Here is a 26,089-nt window from a genome sequence, read left to right as displayed (position 1 = left end):
TTGGTCTACAAAAACGAATAGGTCTACCATGTTTATTTGTGTGTAACTAATGCATATATGGAGTATTTCATAACTACAAAAGTAAGAATTAAGGCAAACAAAACTTTTTTTTCTTTTTTTTTGTCGGCATCCATGTTACAGTCTTGTTTTTTTTGTTTTTGTTTTTTTGGGGGAGGTCGCCTCTTTAATCACGGGGACGGTGGTTGCTCCCAACTGTACAGTACACTCTCTGGAGCCAAAGCGCGCGACACCACGGCACGTGAATTTACGCGCGCGTCAGCTGAGTCGGGGAGCACTCACACACATTATGACGTTGTAATATGACGTAATACAGGCATTCCTTTATGACGTCATGAGGTCTCATTTTGAATGCACATAGTTTACTGCCACATTCCATTTTTTTGTGTGTCTTGGACATCTGAACTGTAGCTATTCTCATCAAGTGTAGGTTAGTGTGTAGGCTACTCACGTTTTAGTATTGAAAAAAGCAAGATGGTATTTTTTATTGCAGGATTGGCTTTGGGCACCTTGGTCTGTAAAGGTGTGAGGACAATCCTCAAGCCTTACTTAGCCAAGGAAGAAAGCAAGGAACAAGAAACCACTCTAGGTCCTTCTGACCAAGAACTGCATGATTCAACACCCACGATTGAATCAGATCCACTAGAAAACAGAGGTGACGTTACTGCAGCTGTTTCAGACACTGCAGTAAAATTTGAAGAAAGCATTGACACCAAAAGAGAGCTCAGCTGTACATCAAAAACAGAGTATAGAGATCCATGCAAATATATATGCAGGTTTTCAAATGTTTTTAATAACTGCTGGATGAATTCAACTCTACAAGCTGCACTTCATCTGAAAGTGGTGAAGAAGAAATTAATACACCAAACCCCAGAGTCTGTGACACAGTCACTAGCAATCACCCCAAAATTTGGACAACTGTTTCTGGAAGCCCTCCAAAACCCAGGAAGACACTTCAATGCATCAGAAATCCACGGGGTTTTGACAGAGTTATCAAACTATATTCCGTCAATGACTTTGTTTCAAAATAATGACCCTCTGGATTTATTAAATCCTGTATTGTACTGGTTTGACCAATATGGGATTCAAAATTCTATTCAAGTGAAAGTTGTTAGCAGGTGTGAAAAATGTAATTTAACTACATCTTGCACCATAAACCTGGGTAGAATTTACTTTTTGCCACCAGCAGATAAAAGCGAAACCATTTCCTCTCTTTTTAACCGTGCTAGCCGAGAGTGCAAAGCCCAAGGAACATGTACAGCATGCGGTTCTACATTAGAGAGACGACAAGTTTGGACATGCACTGACATCTTAATCCTTTATTTGCCTCGAGTAGATCATAATGGACATGTACTTAGACAACCTGTGACTCCATCTGAAGTGATTGAAATCCCTCTGGGTGAAAACAAAACACAGGCATACAGGCTCTCCTCTGTCATTAGCCACAGAGGTCGTAATTCATACACTGGTCATCTTTGGTCATATTTGTTTTTTGATCATATTACCATCAAGGCTGACGACTACCAAATATCATCCACGACAGGAGGCAGACCAGCTGAAGTACATGAAAATGGAATCATATATATGTATGAAACTCAACTCTAAGAAGATTTACGGAAGCTTTTGTCCCACAAATCAGTCTGAATGAATTAAGAAAAAGACAGATCAAATCATGGACAGAATCATACCAACTTCTTGAATTTCTCAGGCTCACACCATGATACAGAAGACTTCTCTCCTCTAACCCTAACCCTAACCCTAACCCTGTTCTCTCCGTGGTTTACTCCGGGTACTCCGGTTTCCCCCCACAAAGTTATTAACGTGCTGATTAGGTTAATTAATGAAACTAAACCTCTTGTAAATATAAATAAAGTAAATATATCAATAACATTTCAATTAGAACTAATCATTAGATATAATTTGGGGACTCATATCAAGTCAAATGAACCACTTATGTCTCAAAGTGTAACCACCATTTAAAAGGCAATTTTATTAAAATTATGAGGAAGGCCATGTAACAGGAAGTGGTTTTACAGAGATGGACCCCTAAAATCACAAATGCTGCCCGACAAGATTAGAAGCAGTTATTCATAACAACTATTCATAAATTGATATTTTTTTTACTTAGTCAGGTTTGCTCGGCTTACATGTCCAATGGTGCAACCCTAGAAAAAACATTGATAATTCATAAGAATTCATTATAAAATAATATTTACCTTTGAGAATTACATTTTAAATATTGAGACCAAAGCCCTATGCTTCCACAGGTGTCAAATTCTATTTTAAAAATGAAATGTAAAAATCGTATAACTGCTTGCATCATTTGAGTCGTATTAAAAGCCTTTCTGTTAGAGGACAATTTTGTCAAATATCAGTAGTTTATGGTGCTAATTTTGTTAGATATCAGTAGTTTATGGTACTAATTTTGTTAGCTATCAGTAGTTTATGGTGCTAATTTTGTTAGATATCAATAGTTTATGATGCTAATTAAAGATGTGTCATAAAAAACTTACTTTTGAACATGTACATTGGCTTTAAACTTCCTAAAAATCCAATAATTCATTTAAATGAGAAATATGACTCAAACATAACATCTATGAAATATATTTTTTTACATTTCTGCTACTTCATGACTAATATCAAAAAACTAAAACAATCAAACTAAATAAATAAAATTTTCCCCATTAGATGCCATCTTCTAACAAGGAAAACGTGTCTAATATAATAACTGATGGAGGACTGGAACCAGTTCTCCTCTATCTCTCCCTGTCCACACACATCTTTTCAAGATACGTTATCCAAAATTCTTATTGTCAGATTAGATATGTATCAACTGTATTCACAATAGAAGTGAGTTGTTATTGTCAGATCTCTTTTTTCTCACATGAGCTAAATTTTAAAATGAAATTACCATGATTCTTGTGTAAAATGTTTTTTTTGTCAGCACAGAATTTACAGTTGAAGAAACAAGTTCATTTATTAAATGAAATTACAATGATTGGTTCTTGACTGATTTAGAATATAATACCATAATAATTTCTTGTTGTCAGATGTTCCCTCCTAAACTGAAATAAACATAAAAAACAAGTTGACTGAACCGTGTCTCCTCGTCTGATTGTCATATTTGATTTTCAGTCTCCATGTTCTCAACAAACTGTTAGTGTGTTTGACTGGAGAAGGACATGGTCAGGCAGTATATTGGATTTTTATGAAAAATATTGGTTACATACATTAATACAACCCAGTGTCCAGTTGGTGAAAACATTATGTTTTCATAAAAATCTGATTATGTACAGGAAAATGAATGTAAACTAAAATGTGGAATAAATGTAATGCACTTTTCCAATGCAGCAAAACTGGTTTTTAACACATTTTACATCATTGACCCAAACATATTTAGAAAAAATGGATATGTCCTGCTCAATATTAACAAATCGCATTGAAATTTAAATGAAAATACTAACAATTTATTTCTTTTCATTTGATGTTTTAAAATGAAATAATATTTTTTTAAATAAATGGAATCAAATAAACTAGGTGATTAAAAATATTTAAGATGTATTATTCTTTTGTGGTTACACCATGATACACAGCACAAAAAAAAACAACAAAAACACAAAATATACTTATCAATAAACCTGATTTATTTGAAGACATTTTTGAATGTCTTACCTTGCCAACATTTATTTGTTACTGACCAACCATAAAGATAAACCATAAACCATAACCATAAATACCATAAACACGTTAATTTGACATCCATCCTTAATCTGTAGCTACACATAACAAACATATTTTAGGCACAGATTTTTCTCTTATACTTGTCTTAGTTTGAAGACAGACGGAACATAAAATCCCAAGTGAAACCTCTGTATTGTCATATGATTGATCCATAGATATATATCTTCTCCTACTGATAGATTGGTCAGTAACATCTGCTCTGTAAATTCTCTAGTGGTTCATCATTATCTAATATGCTAGCTTTGACAGTAATATTTGGGTTTTTTTAGGTTGTCAATATGATTACGCAAAGCATAACTTGTTCTGTTGGTCTGTAAGTATGTAGTAAGAAATTAATTGGATAGCTTACATTTTTATGGCTTGGCAACTCCTGACTCCAACTACAGCTCCCCCACTCTTCCCTCTGAAAGCAGTCAAACCCTTGAATTCCTCTATAAAAGACATTTTCTCTTACAACAGATGACATTAAATTGAGCTATGTAAAGTTACGTAATACGAACCCTGGCTGGTGCTTTAATGCGGGTAGTGAAGATACCACTGTACAGTCGGTCACCATCTTATCAGTGACAACAAACACTGTTGATATCCCATATAGACACCGTGCCAAGGTTACTGAGATAAACTATGAGTGCTTATCTCTCTTATAAATACAAAGTTAAAACATTTCTGAGAACAAAAATCAAAAATAGACATTTGCAACTCTCAGGCTAGTAAATTGAAACATAGTCAGTATTCACTGAATGGAACATTTTCATTGCAGATGTGTTTACTTGTCAATGCAGGAAAAGTTAATAAGATTAATGATGGATGCATTACATTTATGCATGCTTACTCACTTACTGAAATTAATAATGTTACTGTCTACACTTGCGTCTTCCCTGTTTCAACAAGTCAAAATGTCTCTGTGAAGAGGATCTACTGGAGGATAAAGATAGCCTAAATTGGAAAAGAGGAAGAGGAGTTATAATCATATTATTCTATATTTATATCATAAACTGGTCTACGTATCTGGACAGTTTCATTTCAGTAAAGAACATTTAGCACCATCAAAGCTAACAATGGGCTAACTTATATTTCTTTCTATAAAATGCACTTTTAATCCAATCCATATACGGGGTCAGTAGCAGCAGCAGCCACACTAGTACTAGTAGCAGCAGTAGTACTACCAGTGGTAGACTACCTAGTCACCTGTATTCCTTGTGTATATTTCTGAAGACTGTTATGCTGTTTAAGTACACCAAACCAGAGTCAAATTCCTTGTAGGCTATGTGTAAACATATCACGCCTGCTGATAATGATATTAGTAGTTGTAGCCTAATAGTAGCCTAGTAGAGTGTCAACATGTTCTCTATGTGTTTCCTTGTGTTTGTAGTATCAGTAGTAGATGTAAACTAGTAGTAATGGTACTAGTAATAGTAGCAGGTCTAACTAGGCTAGTCAGTGGAGAAGGTGTGGGTAGACAGAGGTTGTAGGATCCATTAAAAAGTTTGGGAATTGTAATCTCACCCTTGTGCAAGATCAAAAGATTATTACATCAGCTTCAACCCATCACATGATAACACAGGAAACTGGAAAAACTGTGGTGCTCATTGAGTCCAGCGGTGGTGTGTGTGTGTGTGTGTGTGTGTGTGAGGGAGAGAGAGAGGGAGAGGGAGAGAGGGAGACAGAGAGAGAGGGAGATGGAGAGAGAGGGAGAGGGAGACAGAGAGAGAGAGAGAGGGAGAGGGAGAGAGAGAGAGAGAGAGGGAGAGTTTGTACACGTGTGAATTGCTCCATCATAACAAAACCAAACATGTATAAGTGTCACTGTGAAGCACATCGATAAGAATAAAAGATTGAATGGTTGTTGATGATGATGATGATGACATGTGCTGATTATCTGCATTACTCCTCTGTTTCCTGACTCCCACACGTCTGAAGGCGCGTGAGCTGCGCCCTGCTCGCTCACTGTATGTGACGTCAAACCAGCATGGCGGTCAAGGTGACTTCGGCATCGCTCCCGTAGCGATTTTTAAACCTCTACTTTATATATTTTTGCATGTTCTCTGCTCTTTTTCTTGTGTGGGCACTGTCAGAGCTAGTGTTTGCGGTGCTGTGCGGGGAAGGTGTCGGTGGATACGGTGACAGTGAGCTCGTAGCATCACTGCGCCAGTCTGTGTGCTGGCCTTGATGAGACATCTGCAACCTCGGAAGTTAGCGAAATCATGCTAACCAGCTGTCGGACGACTAATACTGCCCTGATAAAACCCTTAACATTTAGCTGAACTTGCGTCTTTTTACAACACTCGACTCTTTGTTAATTTGCTCTCGACCTATCGTATTTTCTTTTGCAGCTTTATAGCTTTCCATGTCATTTGAACGGTGTGTGTCCTCTTCATATGAGTAGTTTGTGCTTGCTAGCAGGTTAGCTGGCTGTAGTTTGAGCTGGAATGCAGGTTAGACTTTCCAGCTGGTCGACTGTCTAGTCCGCTATGTAACTTAATCAAGTGATGATATGTCGGGATGTAGTCTGTTAGCTTTTGACCGTGTGCCTGTCTTAGCGGGTTGAGTTTCTCCTTCACAGCAGTGGACGCTTCAAGGAGACTTCAACCCAGAGCAGCTTGCTAGATGTCCTTAATGTGTCTAGTATATATCGCCCTGCAAAATTAGCTTTACTTAGCAGCTTTCCTTGGAAATAAGAACACAAATTTGAATGGACAAAACAGAGTCATGAATTTCTGAAATTGTGTTTTTTTTTCTTTTAGGTGCAATCTACCAAACGTGGGGACCCAACTGAGCTGAAAGCTATCTTCCAAAAGGTAAAGTTTGCACAGATTTCATCCTAAGAAATCGAATTTAATGCATCTTTAAGTGCCCATATACAATAATCCATCAGTCCATCAGATTGATCAGTGAATTAACTCTGCGTGAGGAAAACAACTCATGTAACTCAGGATTGTTTTCACCTGTAAGCTTGTGTTATAGGGTCTAAATGGCATCATTGGCCGAAGTTTTTTTAAATTGTTGTTTTTTTTCTACAGAAGTTGAAACTTAAACATAAATATGGTGTATTTAATAAGCAGCAGCTGTTGTGACTAGTGTGGTAGTGTTAATTCAGCTCTGCAAGAGAAGTAAGTTCCTAAGTAGTTCCCTAATTTGTCCTTGATCTTGGTCTGCTGTGATCATGATATGTTAAAGGAATGTTTTGGAGTGTTGTATAGGCAGAGATTGATATCTCTCAGAATCTGGGTAGCTCAGTCGGTAGAGCATCAGACTTCTTATCTGAGGGTCCAGGGTTCAAGTCCCTGTTCAGGCAGATGCGTAAGACTTTTTCATTGTATCCAGTACAGTACAGACAGTGACCTGCATGTCCTTGTTGTTTATGGACCAGGGCGTCCTGTCACGCCACAGCTCATGTTATGTATATAAGAGTCACACTATAGGTAATTGCATGACAGGATACAAAGGCAGACTGCTCTGCGAATGACCATGAGATGTCAAGGGGTGACTGCAGCAAGAGGTTAACCTGGTGTGGCGAATATGTGACCCACGGCGTGATATCGGTGTTGACCAGCAGTTGTTTGTATGCTGATAAACGTAGGTCAAATAGCTCAATAACTCAAGCCAAAAACACGAGTGCATGTGTGCATACTCATATGCCACTATAAATCCGTATAATCTGTTACAAAGTGAGAGTAATTATAAAATAGGTTGTGCACCTATAATGTTCACAGATTGTGTTCAACCAGTAATAAAGCGGCTATAGTATCCAATGTAGAACTGCTGAGTTGTTATCATGCTTGACACTCATGCCTCTGAACACTAACCAAACAGATTATTACATAGGCACTGTGAGGATTATTAAAGCTGTCAATAACGTCTAACGTAAAGCCATTCTGTTTGTTAACTATTTGTTATGTAAATGGGGCACATAACTGTAAATTGGATGTAAAAAAAAAAAAAACACCTGATATTTGTGGTTATTTGTGTATGGAGCAATTGTTTATAGTTTATAAAAATAAAGCTACTGAGTCACGGTTGGTAAAGGGAAAAGAAGTAAGCGCTGTGAAGGTATTATCCTGATGTGTTATTGTCCATTTCTCCCCTCAGTATGCCAGTGTAGCGGACAAGGATGGAGATCGGTTCATGACCCCAGGCGACTTTGTCCAGAAGTATCTAGGACTACACACACAGATCCACCACAATCCCAAAACTGTACAGCTCATTGCTGCTGTGGCTGACACAACGAAGGACGGGTACGTACACACAGGCGCACATGGACACACTGCTTATCATCGCTAATTGACAGTTTATTGAGCCATGTCTGATCAGTACTTCATAATCATAATAATCACTGATAGATAAGATAAATTTTACAATGACTCCTAGTTCCCAGTTCTTTTTATGCTTACATCCATAAACTGAAAGAAAGGAAAAATGTTTCAGTCAATCATAGTCTGATTTGCTGAAGGACTTATATATATTATATGTTTGCATATGTCTTTTGAAAATATGTAGGAGAATTGGTCCACTAAATGATCTGATCCTGCCTTCACTCTAAAATCTTTGAAGTGTTTAATAATTGATTTTTTTCTCTCTCTCTCTTGCATAAACACCTACAATGGCAGACTGATCTCATTCCAGGAGTTTCTGGCATTTGAATCAGTGTTGTGTGCACCCGACACTCTCTTCATAGTTGCCTTCCAGCTGTTTGACAAGACTGGAACTGGAACCATTTCCTTTGGTATGTGCCATTCTGTTTTCTTTATGAATGCATTTGTTCGTATGATTTTAGTTGATACAAAAACTCACTATGCTGTATACTGATGGAAAGGTTTTCAGCGTTGCATAGGGACAAGGGTTCGTGTGCTACGTCATCAGACCAATTCACACGTTTTCCTGCAGTGCACTGTAGAGAAAGAATTTCCTGACGCAACCAGATTACTCCCTTGGTTTAAGTCATTACACATGGATGTACTTAACACAATCACTCTCATGCACCGTTCCTTCTTGTGTTCCAACCTCTACCAACTTTCTGAGGTCACACAAAGCTTTAAGTTATGTCATTGGAATGATTTGACCAAATTTAACAAAGTTTGGCCAGTAGATTGATCACTGATTGATCACCATGATGTTGGGCTTCTAATAACATTGTACCGAAATAGAACACACACACATTTGCCTATTTACCTACAAAAATTATAAGTTTTTTTGTAAATGTGTATTTGTTTTGCAGAGAATGTGCGGGACATTTTCAGCCAGACCACAGTGCACCACCACATTCCCTTCAACTGGGACTGTGAGTTCATCCGTCTGCACTTCGGGCATGACCGCAAGAAACAGATCAACTACCTCGAGTTCACGCAGTTCCTGCAGGTACACTGATTACATTGAATACATTGGTTTTGTACGCTCTCTACCTCTTTCACTTTTTCTCTCCTCCCCTTTCTCACATAGAGAGACCCACAAAAAGTTTTACTTTGACTATATTTACACTCGGCCTTTTGGTGTCTTGTTATTTTAGGAGCTGCAGTTGGAGCACGCACGACAGGCGTTCGCCCAGAAGGACAAGGGGAAGAATGGTGTCATCTCGTCTATGGACTTCAGTGACATTATGGCCACCATCAGACACCACATGCTTACACCCTTTGTGGAGGAGAACCTTGTCTCAGTGAGTGTGTGTGTGTGTGTGTGTGTGTGTGTGTAGAAAGCTTAGTGATTCATTTTACATTATGGTCACAGAGTCTTACCAAAAGTTTTTAGTAGCAAATTAATGTTTAATATTTCAAGACTAAAAAGGTTAAGAAAGGTTTTATTTTGTTCTTCAAATATGTTTTGATCACTGGCAATTAGAAGTGTTATCCACTCTTTTATTAAAATCCTCATCCGCTTTGCATCTATGGTTATCAGCCTTAAACGACAATGTTGCTCACTTTCAAGTTGAGCCTGGTGCTTTTCTTGTTTACATTATCTTTAAACCTCTGCTCAGACTCTTCAGTATTTTCTATATTTTTCCATTATAATTTTCGGATTGAAGCCTGATTTCCTTTTTTGATGGGGCCTAATATGGTGGTTAACACTCAGTTACATAAAGAAAAACATTTTGCTAATATTTCTTCTAGTAATGAATAGGTTTTTTTTGTTTAGTGGAATTTTCAAGTAGAGCTAAATAATTGAAGTACAAGCCCAGGCTATAATAAAAATGACAGTACAATATGACAGTTAAAGGAATAAAGTTACTCCTTAACCCATTGGACAAAGGAAAGAAATTTACAGTAGTAACAGTAGTCAGTAGTGTAGTAGTCAGTAGCTAGCTTATTTAACGTCCTTTTATCTGATCTGGCACTTCCTTTCCTCTACCAGGCTGCGGGTGGCAGCACCTCTCACATGGTCAGCTTCTCCTACTTTAATGCCTTCAACTCCCTCCTCAACAACATGGAGCTGATCCGCAAGATCTACAGCACACTGGCTGGCACACGGAAGGACACACTCGTGACCAAAGGTGCACAGATTGTTACATTACAGCCATGTTGCCTTTCAGCTATACTGTGCACATGAGTGTGTAAGGAATATAATCGATTGGATTACACTCACTCTCTTTCTCATCTCTCTCTGCAGAAGAGTTTGTTCATGCTGCCAACAAGTTTGGTCAGATCACTCCCATGGAAATCGACATCCTGTACCAGCTGTCTGGCCTGCACTCCCCCTCTGGGTAAACACCCACTTTGTTGCTTAGTAATATATTATAACAATATATATATATCACAATTAAAGCACATAACAAGCATGATGTTTATAATGTGTATTAGGCGTCTGAACTTTGCTGACATCGAAAGAATAGCTCCATTAGAGGAAGAATGTCTGCCCCACCACCTGGTTGAAACCCAGAAACAGGTAAGAAGTGTGCATTTGGAAAATAAGTAGCAGCACTGACAAAAAGCAGATCAGCAGTAAGCTGTCTATCTCAAAATATCTTTTCGGTCAGAACTGCTTATAATATATTTACAAGAGAATATTCATCTTCTTCAAAAAATTTCATAATGTAAATGCTGCGCATTTATAGTCCAATTTGTGATTCCCTCTCAGGCCCATGGGGATGGTTCCAGACCTGTGTGGCTCCAAGCTGCAGAGTCCGCCTACAGGTTCACTTTGGGCTCCATTGCTGGAGGTGAGTTGAGGGTCTCACCATTATGCTGTGGCTAGAGACTGATCTGCCTCTGGAATGATCTGCCTAGACGCACAGGAGCATCTAATATATCTGTTAGATGGAAAGTATTAAGTCTGAATTTGTGTGTGCTTGCATAGCCACGGGAGCAACGGCAGTGTACCCCATCGACTTGGTGAAGACTCGTATGCAGAACCAGAGGTCCACAGGATCTTTTGTTGGAGAGCTGATGTACAAAAACAGCTTTGACTGTGCTAAGAAGGTACTTCGCTACGAAGGCGTCTTCGGCTTCTACAGAGGTAGGTCTGGTACTTTTCCCCTAACGAAATCACAGTGAAATCACTTTTTTTTTTTCTTAAAGTGATAGTAATAGCAGAATTATACTATTATAATCAATATGTATATGTATGTTCAAGCTCCTCATCTTTAAAACCTTTTGTAGGGCTGCAACTGACAATTATTCTAATGACCAATTAATCGTTTGGTCTATAAAACATCACAAAACTGTGAAAAATGCAAAAAAAAATCATGTTTTCAGGTTGTTTGTTTTGTCTGACCAACCAAAGCCCCTAATATGGTCCAAAATGTCCAAAAAAGATCCAGAAATACAACAAATTCTTACTTTTTGAGTGTTGCTCTTCTTTGACCGCTGTTACTAATGAAATGTTTTCCTCTCACTCAATCCCTCGTAATGCCCTGCAGGTCTGGTTCCTCAGCTTATAGGTGTGGCACCTGAGAAGGCTATCAAACTCACAGTGAGTTCGTCCCTATACACACACATCATTCCACTCAGTGTTACACATGATTATTAAACATAATTTACACAGTAAGACTAATTGATCAAATTGTCTTAAATCTCATACTTGTCTGCGTCTGTGTCCTACAGGTTAATGACCTCATAAGAGACAAGTTCAGTGACAAAGACAACGCCATTCCTTTATATGCTGAGATCATGGCTGGTGGCTGTGTAAGTACCCGGCCCTGCCCCATCTGTGTTCCCCCTTGCTCTCTGTGTGAATGCATGAATTGAGGCGACACACAACTTGTCAAACACGAGATAAGAAAGAATTGCGGATAAGTGTGTGCCCTCTGAGATAATAAAGTAAGCCATGCATGCATGTCATTTGTTATAATTACAAGCTTAATTTACTAGGGTACTGCAGTGCTAAATCACATCCAGAGTCAATGTCCAATGCAACATGTTTTTTTTTTTTTTTCTTTGTTTTCGATAGCATTGTTCATCCATACACACATTGGCCCAGCACACGTTGCCGTCCGAGGAAATAGCAAAGTAAATGATTGATCAGGATTTAATATTTCCTTTTAATACTTTCTGATAATTTTAATGAGCACGACTTGTCTCACATCCCTCAGCTGCGTACATGTGAGATATAGGAGCAGTGATGATTCATATAAAGAGAACAAATTCTTATTCTGCCCATTTATCCAGGCTGGAGGCTCTCAGGTGATCTTTACCAACCCTCTGGAGATTGTAAAGATTCGCCTGCAGGTGGCAGGCGAGATCACCACAGGACCTCGAGTCAGCGCAGTCAGTGTGGTCCGTGACCTGGGTTTCTTTGGACTCTATAAGGTAACACATCCTTGAATGTAACAGTCTCCTTTCAGACAGATCCATGAAGGTTACATGAGTAGTTATGTGATGTGCAAAAGGCTTTTTTTCCTTCAGGGGGAAAAAGATCCCTATTTAATGTATTATTAATTCTGTCCTTGGCATTTATGCACTACATATATTGTCCGTCATAGTCTACTCCCAAGCCCAGTCTCATACATTTGTCTGTTGTTTGTGTGTCTCCTTAGGGTGCTAAAGCATGTTTCCTGAGAGACATCCCCTTCTCAGCCATTTATTTCCCTGCGTATGCACACCTCAAGTCCTGGCTATCTGATGAGCAGGGCAGGGTGGGACCTTTGCAGCTTCTCACTGCTGGAGCAATTGCAGGTAATCTCAGAGTTATGACCCAGAACAGCAGCTACAGTAAAATCAGTCAGTGGTCATGCAGAACAGCTACAAACCTGCATGGGCTAGCTCCGCAGGCTATTAATTTGGGATCATAGCTGTTCAAATTCATAACACTGAACCCTACCCCTAACCCTAACCCTCCTTCCCTTGAATTCTGACATAGTTCTATCTCTGAATTTTCTACAACTCTGTTTACCAGGTATCCCTGCCGCCTCCCTCGTGACACCTGCTGATGTCATCAAGACACGTCTGCAAGTAGCAGCGAGGGCTGGACAGACCACTTATACAGGGGTCATTGATTGCTTCAGGAAGATTATGAGAGAGGAGGGGTTCAAGGCTTTGTGGAAGGGAGCTGGAGGTGCGTATGCACTCCTGAATGTACACAGCTTGATTCTGATTATATTTACATTTAATGCATATTTGATTGTCTCTCTTTCCTCCAGCTCGTATGTGCCGGTCCTCCCCTCAGTTCGGTGTGACTCTGGTGACTTATGAGCTCTTGCAGAGGTGGTTCTATGTCGATTTTGGGGGACAGTAAGTTCATCTTCTTTTTGTTAAAAAAATTACTTGGCAACTATTTTGATAATGGAATAATCATTTAAAGGTCCTCTCCAGACATGTTTTAAGAATTATAGACTTTATTTTCATAATAATTGTCTATATTTTCCACAAAAAGTTAAATAGTTAAAATCCTTAAAATTACATATCCCTGTCCCTGATTTAAAAATTACAGTGTCTATGAATGTGCAAATATATTTAATTTCAGAAGTTCAAGTGATGGGCACAAGATGTCCCTACTTCACTGTGAAGTCCATTCTCAGTGTTTGTGCACTGGAGGCTTCAAGTTTCCACATCACACTTGTGATATTGGACCAAATTTGGCTTTTATCCTATGTCAAACTTTCCAATTTGAGCCGATGAATGTGAAAACAACCTCTACACATAAATAATTTTGCAGTGAAGCACAGACAACTGAAGTAACAAGTGTAAAACACTTTTCTGAGTGGAGATGGGTTAGAGGTTTCAAGCAAATATGCACCAAACATTTGCTGGTTCCGAGTTTTGCAATTTTTGATTTTATTGGTGTTGAATTACTGTACATTTAATATTTGGGGGTTTAGGATCGTTAGTTGGACAAAATAAGACAAGACAGGACCTCGTCAATTTTTCATCACTTTCTGATGTTTTTTGACTAAATGATTCATCCTGAAAATAATCAGAAAATAAATGCATAATAAATATTATCATTAGTTGCAGACCTAAAAGATGACCATATCTCAGCATTGCCAAAAAGTATTTTTAATATGATGAAACCACATCATAAAATATGTAATTGTATCTGAAATGCTCAGAATTATCACTTGAAATGAAAACATACAGTACTGTGCAAAAGTCTCAGGCCACCATTAGATTTGTTGTTTTAGAAATGCTATAATGACCATAAGTAATTATTAAGTGTGACCTACCCTTACACTTGAGCAATAGCAGGAACATCTCCCTGCTACCTTAAACCTTAATGGAACGGAACCTTAAGTAATAATAATATTTCATGTTTTTTTTGTGTACATAATTCCCCTATCGTAGAACAGAAAAATGTAATAGAATATGTATTTTTTAATTAATGAATAATCACCTGAAAATAAGAATCGTGGTTTCATCATGTTTCTAGAGCAGCCCAGAGTGAACAAGTCAAACACTGGCTCTAGAGTCTCCCCGACACACTATTAAGTTGGTTGCAATCTGCAACCTGACCACTAGATGCCACTAAATCCTACACACTACACCTTGAACAATATTTATCTTTTTGTATTTATGTATCAATAAGATTAAGAGCCTACAGCCATGTTAGCAATTATGTGAGGCTGTTGAATTCTAGTATCAGCATGCTAACAGCATTACAGTGACAATGTTAACAAATTGATGATTGGCAGGCATGTTTTACCGCCATTGGTATTTAGTTTAAAAAAAAAAGTTGAACCAAAACTGAAACTTTGGCCTGATGATGGCGCTAGATTAAAAGTAAAGTAGGATTCATCCTCAAGCTATCTGATTTGACAGTCCATTCTGTAGTTGTTTTGATATTTAACGGTCACTCCTGTGCTCACTCTACAGTCGTCCATCAGGATCTGACCCCACACCCAAGTCTCGCATCTCGGAGCTTCCCCCCATTAACGCGGACCACGTCGGAGGCTACCGTCTGGCTGCAGCCACCTTTGCTGGGGTGGAAAACAAGTTTGGCCTCCACCTTCCCAAATTCAAATCCTCCGGTGTGGTTTCCATACATCACCCAGAGTCACCCACCGCCCCACCCACTCAGGCCCCATAGAGGTCTGAACATCCATATCATTTTGCCATCCCCTCTCCTCCTGCACCAGGAGCCAGACACTTAGATAGATACACTAACGAAAAAACACACACGTTTGAAACACACTCCACAAGTAGGGGCCATTAACGTCAGAACAAACACCACCAGCCCATTAACTCTCTGCAGGGTGAAGGTGTACTGCAGTGGTCTGTGGCCAGTCGCGGAGGTGGAGAGCTGGCTGCAGCTGTGGAGGTGAAGGAGCAGACAGCAGCGGGACCAGAGTCTACTGTGTTGTATCTTCAGTGGCTGTATGCTCCTGGCCTCTCCATCCTTCATGTTCTCCTCTCCAACAATTGTGTAAAACGGAGCCTTGAGCACTCCCTTCTCTGTCTCTCATGAGTAGCTGGTTTGATTTTTGTTCTGTTTTCTGTCTGATACTCAGTGTGAGTATGACTTCTCTTATTGGGCGGTGGGGCATAGAAAATATTGTCAGTACGGTGTGTGGGGCTTCACTCTCGATTGGTCCTCATACAGGAGACTAAATACTGTACATATTGTATAACTGCACTGTGACAGCACATTAATAGGAAGCAGTTAAGAAAATGTTACAAGACAAGTGCGGTAACATTCAGTCAGCATCATTATACAGTAACTGTAATGTTATGGCTATGTGGGGCCTTTGGTCCTGGTCTCTGAGAATCACTCTTACTGATGTACAGAACTTTTCAATTAAGTGTTTTCTTGATGAAATAAGAATCATGAGCAGAGAATTAGGTATTAATAAATTAAATGTATCTCAATTCAGTTATTGTATTTTATTGAAATAAATCATCCATACAGTTTTAATTTTACCAATATGACTTGGGTTTTATTTCAATGGGAAAGTGCAACCATCATCTGTATCAACAGTAACAGGGCAGCATACAGTACAATTAGTCTATGCAGAATACTGATCTTTGTCATGTCATATCCAATATGGTTGCTACAGTGCATTTTTAGCTCATCTTAAACATGATAGAGATAAAGTCTGAAGCTTAATCTGAAGCCTGTCGAGGCTGGAATGCTGCATCTGCATGGATGGAATGAAAAGTTGAATGGAAAAGAAAAACCATCGAAATCAATTTTCTGTTGTAAAGATTAACTTCCAACCTCTGCTTTACACTTCCATATAGAAAGTTAATTTAGATCCTCATAGGGCAAGTAAGGAAATTGTTTTCTATTACTCACAACACAGGAACAGAGTGAGAAACAATAACCTTTGGTACAGAGAAAAAACACTTCTAAATTGTACTAGTGTCAACAAATTCAAGGCAAGAAAACAGGTTTTGCCGAGTAAAAAGCTTGTAGTGCGAATTTTAGGACAGTATTACTCAGGTTTTCAGTACAAAGCAGCATTTTCTTAAACAATAATACACAAAATATTTAAATAAGTGCAACCACCAGAATAAATATTAAATATTGTAGTGGTTAAAACGTAAGAATGACACATTTCTGCACAGGCCAGTGTGAATTAGCTGTTTAGCTGTTTTAGTTGTCAAGTGCCACTGTGGATGAAAAGGGTCAGATAGTGGTATGCTAGCATTTTGTTTCTCCACACTGCTCAAACACTTAGCCAGCCATGTGCACAAGCGTGTCCGGGAAAATATTAAAACATGTAAAAACACTCAAATGGTAATAAAAATGTGTGAGTACAAAGGATTGCATATTTAAAAAAAGGGCTGAGTTTGTTTGAGGCCTTAGGAGAAGAGCAGTTTATGAAGCCCTGAGGATGTTATCAAAGAGCTAGAATATCGATAAGATTGACACTATCTATGCTGATCCTCACCTCCTGGTACTTTACTTTCTCAGCTGTGCTGTCTTTACTAGTACTGCTACACCTCACATTCATTGTCCTACAACTGCACTCTAAAATTCTAAAGACACATTTAAAAATACCTCCGAACCTGTCTAAAACTGTCTATTCTATCTATTCTAGCTCTGCACATCTCCTCAGGCCAATTCATGTTCTATTAGGTGGAAAAAGGGAAGCTGTAAGCCAGAGAGAGGAGAGCTCTGCTCCACCGGCAGTGTTGTGTAGTGTGCTAATAGTGTGTAGTGAGAAATTTATGAGATATGGTAAGTGTGGGGTTTATAACATCAAGCGTTGGCGAGCTCCTCAGCCTCGTCTCGGTTCTCATTGATCTCAGCCAGAGTCCTGACGAAGCGTGTCCACTCATCAGCCTTGGGCACGCAGATTTGCTGCAGAAAGATGGACAGCACATCAGACAAAAGGACAACAACACGTCAAACACAGAAGACTGACTTTAATTGTTCTTTTAGTGGCAACGGCTGAAATCACATATGGAAATACCAAAAAGAATCACAGTAAGAAGGAATGATGTCTCACCTCCCCTACATCATAGACCTGCACCTGTCCCTCTGAGTCTCCAGTGGCAATCTCTTTACCAGAGTGAGCCCATCTCACACGGTTCAGCGCTGGGGCCCCCTCCACATACACACTAGCAGTGGGAACCTAAAACAAATAAACATCAGCTTATAAGCAAGCAGATGTGGGTTAAGATTTACAGGGTGAGATTTTAAGTGAATTGTATCTGTGTGCATACTTCAGTATCATTGTTGAGGTTCCACAGGTCCAGGCGTCCAGCTAGGTCCACACAAGCAAACAGGGCTGGGTGTGTTGGAGACCACATTGCATCGTAGACATAGTCACAACTGTCCTCAAACGAGTACAATGGACGGGTACTCTGTACAGAGGCACAGGGAGAGGGAGAGAGTTGTTTAGGCAAGGCATGAATACTGTAATATCTAAGAGTAATGTGTGTGTGTGTGACTGTCAGCGTCTCACCTTTGTGCTCCAGAGTTTGACGGTCCAATCAAAAGAGGAGGAAATGAAGAGATGAGAAAAATCAACAGGTCCTCCAGCACTGTGACAGCTCAGGCCCGTCACCGGACCATGGTGGCCCTCAAACACCTCAGTGATACCCGCCTTACTGTAACACACAAAGATAAATGTGACCTCCTTTCCACCAAAACTCACCCTTGATCACCCCCAAAAAAGTTTTAGAATGCAACAGTCTCCATGTAGACAAAATCTATCATTATGAAGTGTTTCATAAGTTATTCATAGTTATTGATTAGTTATTCATAAGGACTGAGTTCACAGAGTGCTCACCTGCCATGGCGGCAGGCAGTGTAGACAGAACCGTCCTCACTCCCCACTACAAAGTTGTTGACGTCACCCAGAGGAAAGGCCATGGAGGTGACAGCCACCGGCTTGCTCTGTTTGAACACCAGCTCCAGACTGTCCTGCAGAGAAACCACATGCAGCAATACACTGATCAGCCTCCGACTCTCAGACAAACCAGCTGATAGTAACGACATTAATCATCCAGACAAGTGTGACGTACCTGTGGCTGGGAGAGCATGTCAAGGCTCCAGGAACACATTTTACCATCAGTGGAAATGCTTATCAGGTTGTTAGCGTTCTGGGTTCCCACCACATTCACACAGTAGACTGGGTGCTGAACACAACAGAGCACATTTAAGAGTCACTCAAACAATGCATGCAAAAGATACAATGCAAAAGAAACGTTAGCCAGAAGTACAGATACAGACAAAATCATAGACAAAAAAAATATTGAATATTGTATGAGCATTACTGTGTGTGCAGCTGCAGACAGGGGGGTTCTTTGGACAGGGGTGCGCTTGTTGCTCCTGTTGTCCCATAGGACAATCTGTCCAGAGTACGTCCCACCCACCACCAGGTTGGGGTGAAACTTTGCAAAGCCGGCAGACATCACCTCTGACTGGAGAAAGAAAATAATATGGTTTAAATACATCAGCCTTCATATTTAGTCTTACAAAGCTAAAGGATTCATTTTAGATTCAACATAATTGAACAAGTCACACCCTCTGCAAGGGCTACTGCAATTCACTATTAACATGTCTTAATGATGCAACAGTGTTTAGTTAAGACAGTGGAATTACATACAAATTCTTACCTGGCAATGGAAGATGTACTCAGGTGTGCCTTTCTTATACTTCATGTTCCAGACCAGTGCCACTCCATCAGGCTCATGTGGAGCATCCTCATTGTTGTTATACGAAGCCACCAGCAGCTCTGGATACTAAGATAACATAAGTTGTTATTATAGATGCAGAGGATGAGCATCACTCAAGAGTCGTGCATGAGTCAAGGAGGTATTTAAAGCTCATCAGTCACCTGAGGGGACCAGTCGAGACATGTGACCACTCTGTTTTTAGTCCAGCGTTCCTCTGCAAACTGTCTGTTTAGGACCAGCTTAGCACCTGCCTGCAAGTCACTGGAAGTTACAGAAAAAAAGGAAGAATCAATTCTTCCTATTCTAGTTACAGCAATAAGGTTTTTTTTTGTTTGTTTGTTTATATGCCTCACCCCTCCTTATCCTCGAGGTCTCTCCCGCTGTAGTCGAAGCAGACGTCCACCTGCTCAGCCAGAGCTCTCTCTACAATTCTGCTGCCTCGCTCGAAAAATGACAAGAACTCCTCAGAGTGCAAGACCTGCAGCTTCTCTTCTTCAGTCAGCTCTTTGGGAGTGTCTACACACATAAAATTATATATCAGAAGAGGAAGAATATTAAAAAAAAAAAAAGTTTCTGGCAACTTGTCAAGACTGGTAACACGTGACTTGATGGTTATCTTGCTGTGATATTGTAGAACTAAATTATTAGATAGAAATTAACTACTTTTTAATTAACTAACTTTTTCCATCAATCAGCATTGAAAAACAGCCTGTTCACACCTAATGAGCAGTAATTAATATATAATATAATAATATTACATGTTAAACTTCTGTCCTTACCCTCGTCCTGCTGTTCACCCTGATCCTCTTTCTCCTCCTGGTTGTCCTCTGCTGTTGGAGGAGGAGTTATCTCTTCATCCTCTTCCTCTTCTGTAACATACACACACACACATTTATTGTTTAGACTCAAATTTGATTCTGTCATGGTAAAAAATTAGAGAAAATATGTTTGTTCACCTGCTTTTTGATCGGTGTGTGCCAGTGCCTCAGTGGGTGTTTGGGTTTCTTTGGAGTACGACACCATTTCCTTTGGGACAAACTCCACCTGGGTCACTTTAGACATTCCCAGCCTCACAGCTCCACGTCTACACATACACACACCATCATGGAAATAAGCACATGCACAGGTTTGCAGTATGAAGCCGAACTGATGCAAATCTATGGTGTAGAGACATAAATACTGATGTACACACATATCGTTAACATTCAAACACATTTAGACAAGTCTTAAGATGAAACCACAAAAACTAATTAAAGCTGGAAGACAAGCTAAAGGAGAGAGGAGGAGCAGTACCCCATCAGCTCAGAGTCGGAGTGGAGTTGCAGAGTAGAGGGGTCAGGATCCCAATGCAATGTCCTTACACAGCCAAACCACCAGATGGTATTAGCAAAGAGAGAGAGAGAGAGAGAGAGAGAGAGAGAGAGAGAGAGAGGACAGAGAGACAGACAGAGTACGGAGGGAAAAAAACAGGCATGGAAAACAGGAGGATGAACCAAACACAGAAGAAGACGGGTGAAAGGTAAGCCGTACAAGAGAGTCAAAGATGGAGAAGACAGCAAAAAGAGAGGAGAGAAGAAGAACGGAGTGCGTGTTAATTGAGAAGACATCAGCGTGCCGGTGAAAAGGCAAAGAGGAGACAGGTCAGAATTCATCAAGTATATTTACATGTTAATACACACACACACACACACACACACACACACACACACACACACATACACACACACACACACTCAGCATGCAGTTACAACTGTAAATCACATAAAAATGACCTAAACCAACAGATCCCCCCCTGTCTGCCTCTCTCACACACACACACAAACACACACACAAACACACACACACACACACACACACACACACACACACACAGACCTGGGTCCTGCGTTTCCATCCCCAGAATCTTGGCTTCCTGCATCGCTGCCCACTGATTTGTTGGAGGGAGACATGGGGGCAGGGACTAGGTAGTGAAACAGACACGTATCTTCTGTTACTACCCTGAGGGGTTGAGCTGTGAGTCCGTGTGTTTGTGAGTGCGGGAGTTGACGAACAAGTGAGTGAGTGAGTGAGTGAGTGAGTGAGTGAGAGAGTGAGGGAAGTATGGAAGAAGTGTGTGGGTGAGTGCATGAGTATGAGTTTGCATGCAGTAAGGAGGGTAAAAACACAAAAAGGACAGACAGAGGGGGAGAGAAGAGAGAATGAACATAAATGACAGGCAGGTTTAGGTGTCATGCACAAAATGGTCAGGTAAAATGCTCAGATACTGTGCGAGGGGGGGGGGACAGACAGTGACCAATACTAAGCCAGACCACAAAGTTAGAGGAGACATTTGTAAACACTGCAAATCAATTAAGAAAGTAATCAGAAGTGATGAAAGACAAGTGGGGGTGAAAGATAAAAACAGAGGCATGCTGAAGGGGCATGTATACCGTGAGGTATGTCTGGGGTGATGCCGACACTTTGTAGCAGCGCCTCCGCCTCCCTCCTCTTTCTCTCCAGGTCAGAGTCTTCGTGGCCGCCAGAAGACCCACCTCCAGCCTCCACTCCGCGCTTCGAGTCTCCCTACAGAATGCAGGACAAGCTAAAAACAAAGCAGCAGCCTGGCGGTTCTTTACCAATAAAATTACATTTTTGTTCCCGCCACTTACATCCTTCTTTTTCTTCTCTTCTTCTTTTCTCTTCTTTTCCTCTCGAATCTGGGCGATCCGTTGTTTCTTCCTCTCCAGTTCAGCCTTCAGCTCACTCTTGTCAGACATACTGCAGGAAGAAGAGAATTTGTTACAGGACAGTGAGGAGACTCTATATGTCACTAACCCTAACCGTAAAAAGTTTGCTAATTTTCCTACTCTTCCCTCTCCTTCCTGTTTGGATTCCCTATTAAGAGTCAATATGTTGAATAAGAGTAGAGTATCATTTATTTATTCCCATATCATGGATAACTGTAACCTCTCTATTTCACATATTCGCGAACAGTGGGAAACGACTTGGGGGTCCGGCTGTCCCATGAGGAATGGGATATAGCTCTTAATAGAGTCCACTCTTCTTCCATATGTTCCAGACATGCTTTAATACAGTTTAAAGTGTTACATAGGTTACACTTCTCAAAAGCTAAATTAGCAAGAATATATCCGAACGTAGATCCATTATGCGACAGATGTAAACAGACCCCGGCCACCTCCTATCATATGTTCTGGTCTTGTCCGACACTTGTTCCTTTCTGGTCATCCTCTTTTGAAGTCATCTCTAAAGCTTACGCTTATAACATCTCACCTTCCCCCTTGGTTGCAGTTTTTGTAGGGGATCTGTTCCCCCTGTTCATTTAAAGAAGGTCATTGCCTTTTCCTCCTTAATAGCTAGACGCTTCATTTTATTTAAATGGAAGGCTGTTACTACTCCATCACACCACCACTGGATTAGGGACGTTATGCAGAACATTAAACTGGAAAAGATCAGATGTACCCTCAACGGTTCCATCAACAAATTCTACAAAACCCGGGACCCTCTAATAACTTATGTGAACAATTTACCTGGTCTGGAACTGGAACTCTGAAAGCCTACACCTGCCCTTGGACAGTCCTGTGATAAGAAATGTTAGGTGCATCAAAAGTTTGGACACACTTTCCCATTCACATCAATGAGAAAGTATGTCCAAACTTTTGACTGGTACTGTATGATAATAAATGAATATCTTTGGGTTTTGGACTGCTATTTATATAACCAAAGAATTTGAGGATGCCACTTTAGACACTGCCTTTGGGGCATTTTTACTATTATAAACTATTATAAACAAAACCACTGATTTAAAAAAGCATTCAATATATTTTTGCCGAATAAACACAGCAGTCTACTTGTTGCACTTTCATCTGTAGTTGTTTGTAGAAACACTTTAATCGCCTTTTTTAATTGCATTTTCAAGCATGCAAGGAAGCTTTTATTAGCTTGCTTTTTTCCAGGCCAAGCTGCTCAAGCACTTCAACAGGCTGTGTGTCTGAGAGGAAAAATATTTCCAGCAACTACAAGTTTACCGATCAAGTTAAACAACAGAAACAAACATATGATATTGACGTCGTGCTTTGCCTTGCCTGCTTTCTTCAGTATGCAAACTGCATCATTGCAGTGAGATAGAGTAGCCCTGGCCCCTGGGCCTGTCACACTGGGAACATGTGAACAGTGTCACACTGCTGTTGATAACAATGTTCTCTTTATCTGTTTTCTCCATGATTTCAATGATAACCAATGACTGAGATGGTGCACTATTCTAAAAATATCCAAACTGAATATATATAACATAAGCCTTTATGAACTATCTGGCTACTTTGAAATATAAATGTACAAAGAAAATACATATTCTTAGTTTATTAACCTCCCTCATGAGTTAAAAGTAAGAAAAACGTAGCAACGTTTTGAATAAGGTCGTAGTCGTGTCAGCATATAAATTCAACAGCTATTAACTAGTCATATTAAAGTCCTAAACATCGTGTATGACGGTCCTGACCGCAGCCTGCTGACTGTCTGTCAATAATAACAGTAGGGCAGCTCCACTCCACCCAGTCATACCAACCGTGGATAAAAACGGAAATGGCTATTGTGTCAGTTTCCCCACAATGTGAAAATGTACTGCATCTCGACTACTTGTAGCCCACTTTATCCCACCAGGGCCCTCCGCCGGGTCTGGGAACATGTTTTAATCTAATTAACAGAAACGCTGTCAGCACAAGCGGCTACTATAGCCTAGCATGCTAATCTCCATGGCAGCCACTGGGCCTACAGTCATCGTCACCGCAGCGACTAACGGGAGCATCAGCAAACTGCTTTAACTGCAGCCTCCGAACACACGTTTAAAAAGCAACAACAGTCACGAAGGCATGGTCAAATACCTGACGACAGATGTTGAATTCAAACAGGGCGGTGACAGAGGGGTTCAGTTTCCTCCACGTTAAGTCTGAAGAGAAGTGATGGTGGTGAAGACTGATGATGCTGGAAGCTGGAGGCAGGACAGACTCCTCCGTGCTCTTCTTCTTCGCCGGCGTCTCTTCTTTTTATGGATTAAGCAGTCTAGACGCTACAATAGCCTTTTGCTGCCCTCTACTGTTTGTTATTGATGCTACTTTTGACAGTCATTTATATTGAAGTGCAATACTGTGCATAATATTCCAGCTGTTTCTTCATAAGTCCATTTATCTAGGTTGAATAAAGTATGCACAGTAAAAGCTTTTTCTCCAGCTGCTCCAAGAATCTCTGAAACGCTTCTTGAGGTTTTAAAGTGCCGTATTTATACTAGATTACAAACATATTCAATTTCAAGTAGCCCAATAGTACTGTATTCAAGGTTTTAAGTGATACAGTAGAAGTACAGAAGTATTATCAGCAAAATGTATTCAAATATAGGTTCACTTATGGCCATTCTGCATCGTTAAGCAGGATGTGTCTATAATACTGCTGAATGATTGATGTGGTAACATTTATTCAGTGTTTTAATGTTATCATTTGTGAATGTGGAGCCAGTTTTAGCTACACCATATAATGTTATGTTGTTTAGTTAAGAAAATGGCTTCATTTTCAACTTATCATATGTGCATATTTAAAAAAACAAATGTTTTAATCGTCATAGAAATTATGTTGTCAAATAACTATGGGATGACAAATGTTAAAATTCAGCTACATAGACATATTTTTAATATTTAGCTCACTCTTTCATTTGAGACACAAATTCATGTAAAACAACCTGTTCTATCACTTTGGCAAAAACATGTCCCACTAAGAATTGTGCCAATTTCTTTGAAAATGAATTACATTTAAAATAATCAGGGTTAATCATCTGAGGATGTTTTGGACAAATGTTAATTTTTCATGTTTGATTATAATTGTATACATTCTTTTGATTATATGCAAGGCCAGTACCCACAAAAGTACATGTCCTTAGAAAAAATCTTCACATCATCACAGTTATGAATAGATAACTCACTGTGGCACTGTGCCACCCTATAATATCAATGGCATATGTATTTATTTTTGTTAAAAATACAAAATATGCAATATATTTAATTAATTACTGCATATTTGAACAGACTGTATATACTGTACATAACCACCTACTAAAAAATGTCACTTTTTTCCATTGGATAATTTTCAGCTACAGTTTCTTAGTTACTCACCCATACAGCCTTCCAACCATGTAATTATCTGCAACATGAATTCACGCATTATGTTCCTCTTTGTCTCAGGGTTAAGATCCTTTTTGTTCCACAGTTAAATAATAACTTGTTATTATAAGGGGAGAAATCTTTTGCTATTGCTTATTGATGAAATTGGTCAACTTCACAAAATCAAATGGGAACAGCAAATTAGGCTTTTCCTTTTTCTGTTTTCAAACATAATGCAACAGAACAAAACACTAATGAAATGTAAAATCACACATATATCTTTATCTTTATTTGTATAGCGCCAAATCACAACAAAGTTATCTCAAGGCACTTTACACATAGAGCAGACTCTAAACCGAACTCTTCAGGTTTTAACTTTAAAGAGACCCAACATTCCCACATGAGCAACAGTGGCAAGAAAAAACTCCCTTTTAACAGGAAGAAACCTCAGGCAGATATATATATATATATTTTTACCATTTATTCATTTTAATTCTTACAAAAGCATATTGTGCATAGTTTAGCATGAAAACACACATTGTCATTTGATAAAACTATGAGTATAAAAGTGTTGTTTACATTTTGGTCCTATAAAACATTTAAGGATTTGCATGATTTGAATGTTACATGTTTTTTTAATGTGGATGTGCTTTGTTTGGTCTTGTGATTTAATTTTTCCAGCATACACTGCTACAATTT

At 39.5% G+C, this 26,089-nt stretch overlaps 2 protein-coding genes and 1 non-coding gene across 3 annotated transcripts; 2 read left to right on the top strand and 1 right to left on the bottom strand.

Annotated features, from left to right (window-relative positions):
• Positions 1–5,722: 5,722 nt before the first annotated feature.
• Positions 5,723–16,037, top strand: LOC128368825 (electrogenic aspartate/glutamate antiporter SLC25A12, mitochondrial-like). The gene is made up of 18 exons (XM_053329709.1): positions 5,723–5,740; positions 6,504–6,557; positions 7,849–7,994; positions 8,367–8,482; positions 8,975–9,114; positions 9,263–9,409; positions 10,102–10,240; positions 10,357–10,450; positions 10,548–10,632; positions 10,825–10,906; positions 11,044–11,202; positions 11,606–11,658; positions 11,790–11,870; positions 12,354–12,494; positions 12,722–12,860; positions 13,081–13,239; positions 13,325–13,415; positions 14,994–16,037. The coding sequence occupies exons 1-18, from the start codon at positions 5,729–5,731 to the stop codon at positions 15,205–15,207; spliced, it is 2,052 nt and encodes a 683-aa protein (XP_053185684.1). The 5' UTR covers positions 5,723–5,728; the 3' UTR covers positions 15,208–16,037.
• trnar-ucu (transfer RNA arginine (anticodon UCU)) lies at positions 6,982–7,054 on the top strand. Its single transcript has one exon. It is a non-coding gene; the product is annotated as a tRNA-Arg (tRNA).
• LOC128368826 (cytoplasmic dynein 1 intermediate chain 2-like) lies at positions 16,033–24,236 on the bottom strand. The gene is made up of 16 exons (XM_053329710.1): positions 24,125–24,236; positions 21,896–22,004; positions 21,677–21,809; positions 21,123–21,207; positions 20,204–20,331; positions 20,027–20,116; positions 19,601–19,763; positions 19,409–19,508; positions 19,188–19,313; positions 18,846–18,992; positions 18,594–18,707; positions 18,359–18,492; positions 18,032–18,176; positions 17,790–17,930; positions 17,573–17,698; positions 16,033–17,424 (listed from the first exon to the last, which is right to left on the bottom strand). The coding sequence occupies exons 2-16, from the start codon at positions 22,001–22,003 to the stop codon at positions 17,323–17,325; spliced, it is 1,842 nt and encodes a 613-aa protein (XP_053185685.1). The 5' UTR covers position 22,004; positions 24,125–24,236; the 3' UTR covers positions 16,033–17,322.
• Between the last annotated feature and the right edge of the window lie 1,853 nt (positions 24,237–26,089).

Source organism: Scomber japonicus, chromosome 12 (assembly GCF_027409825.1).
Source record: "Scomber japonicus isolate fScoJap1 chromosome 12, fScoJap1.pri, whole genome shotgun sequence".
Taxonomy (NCBI): Eukaryota; Metazoa; Chordata; class Actinopteri; order Scombriformes; family Scombridae; genus Scomber; species Scomber japonicus.
Note: the sequence above shows the minus strand (reverse complement) of the source record. Positions and strands in the feature narration are given on the sequence as shown.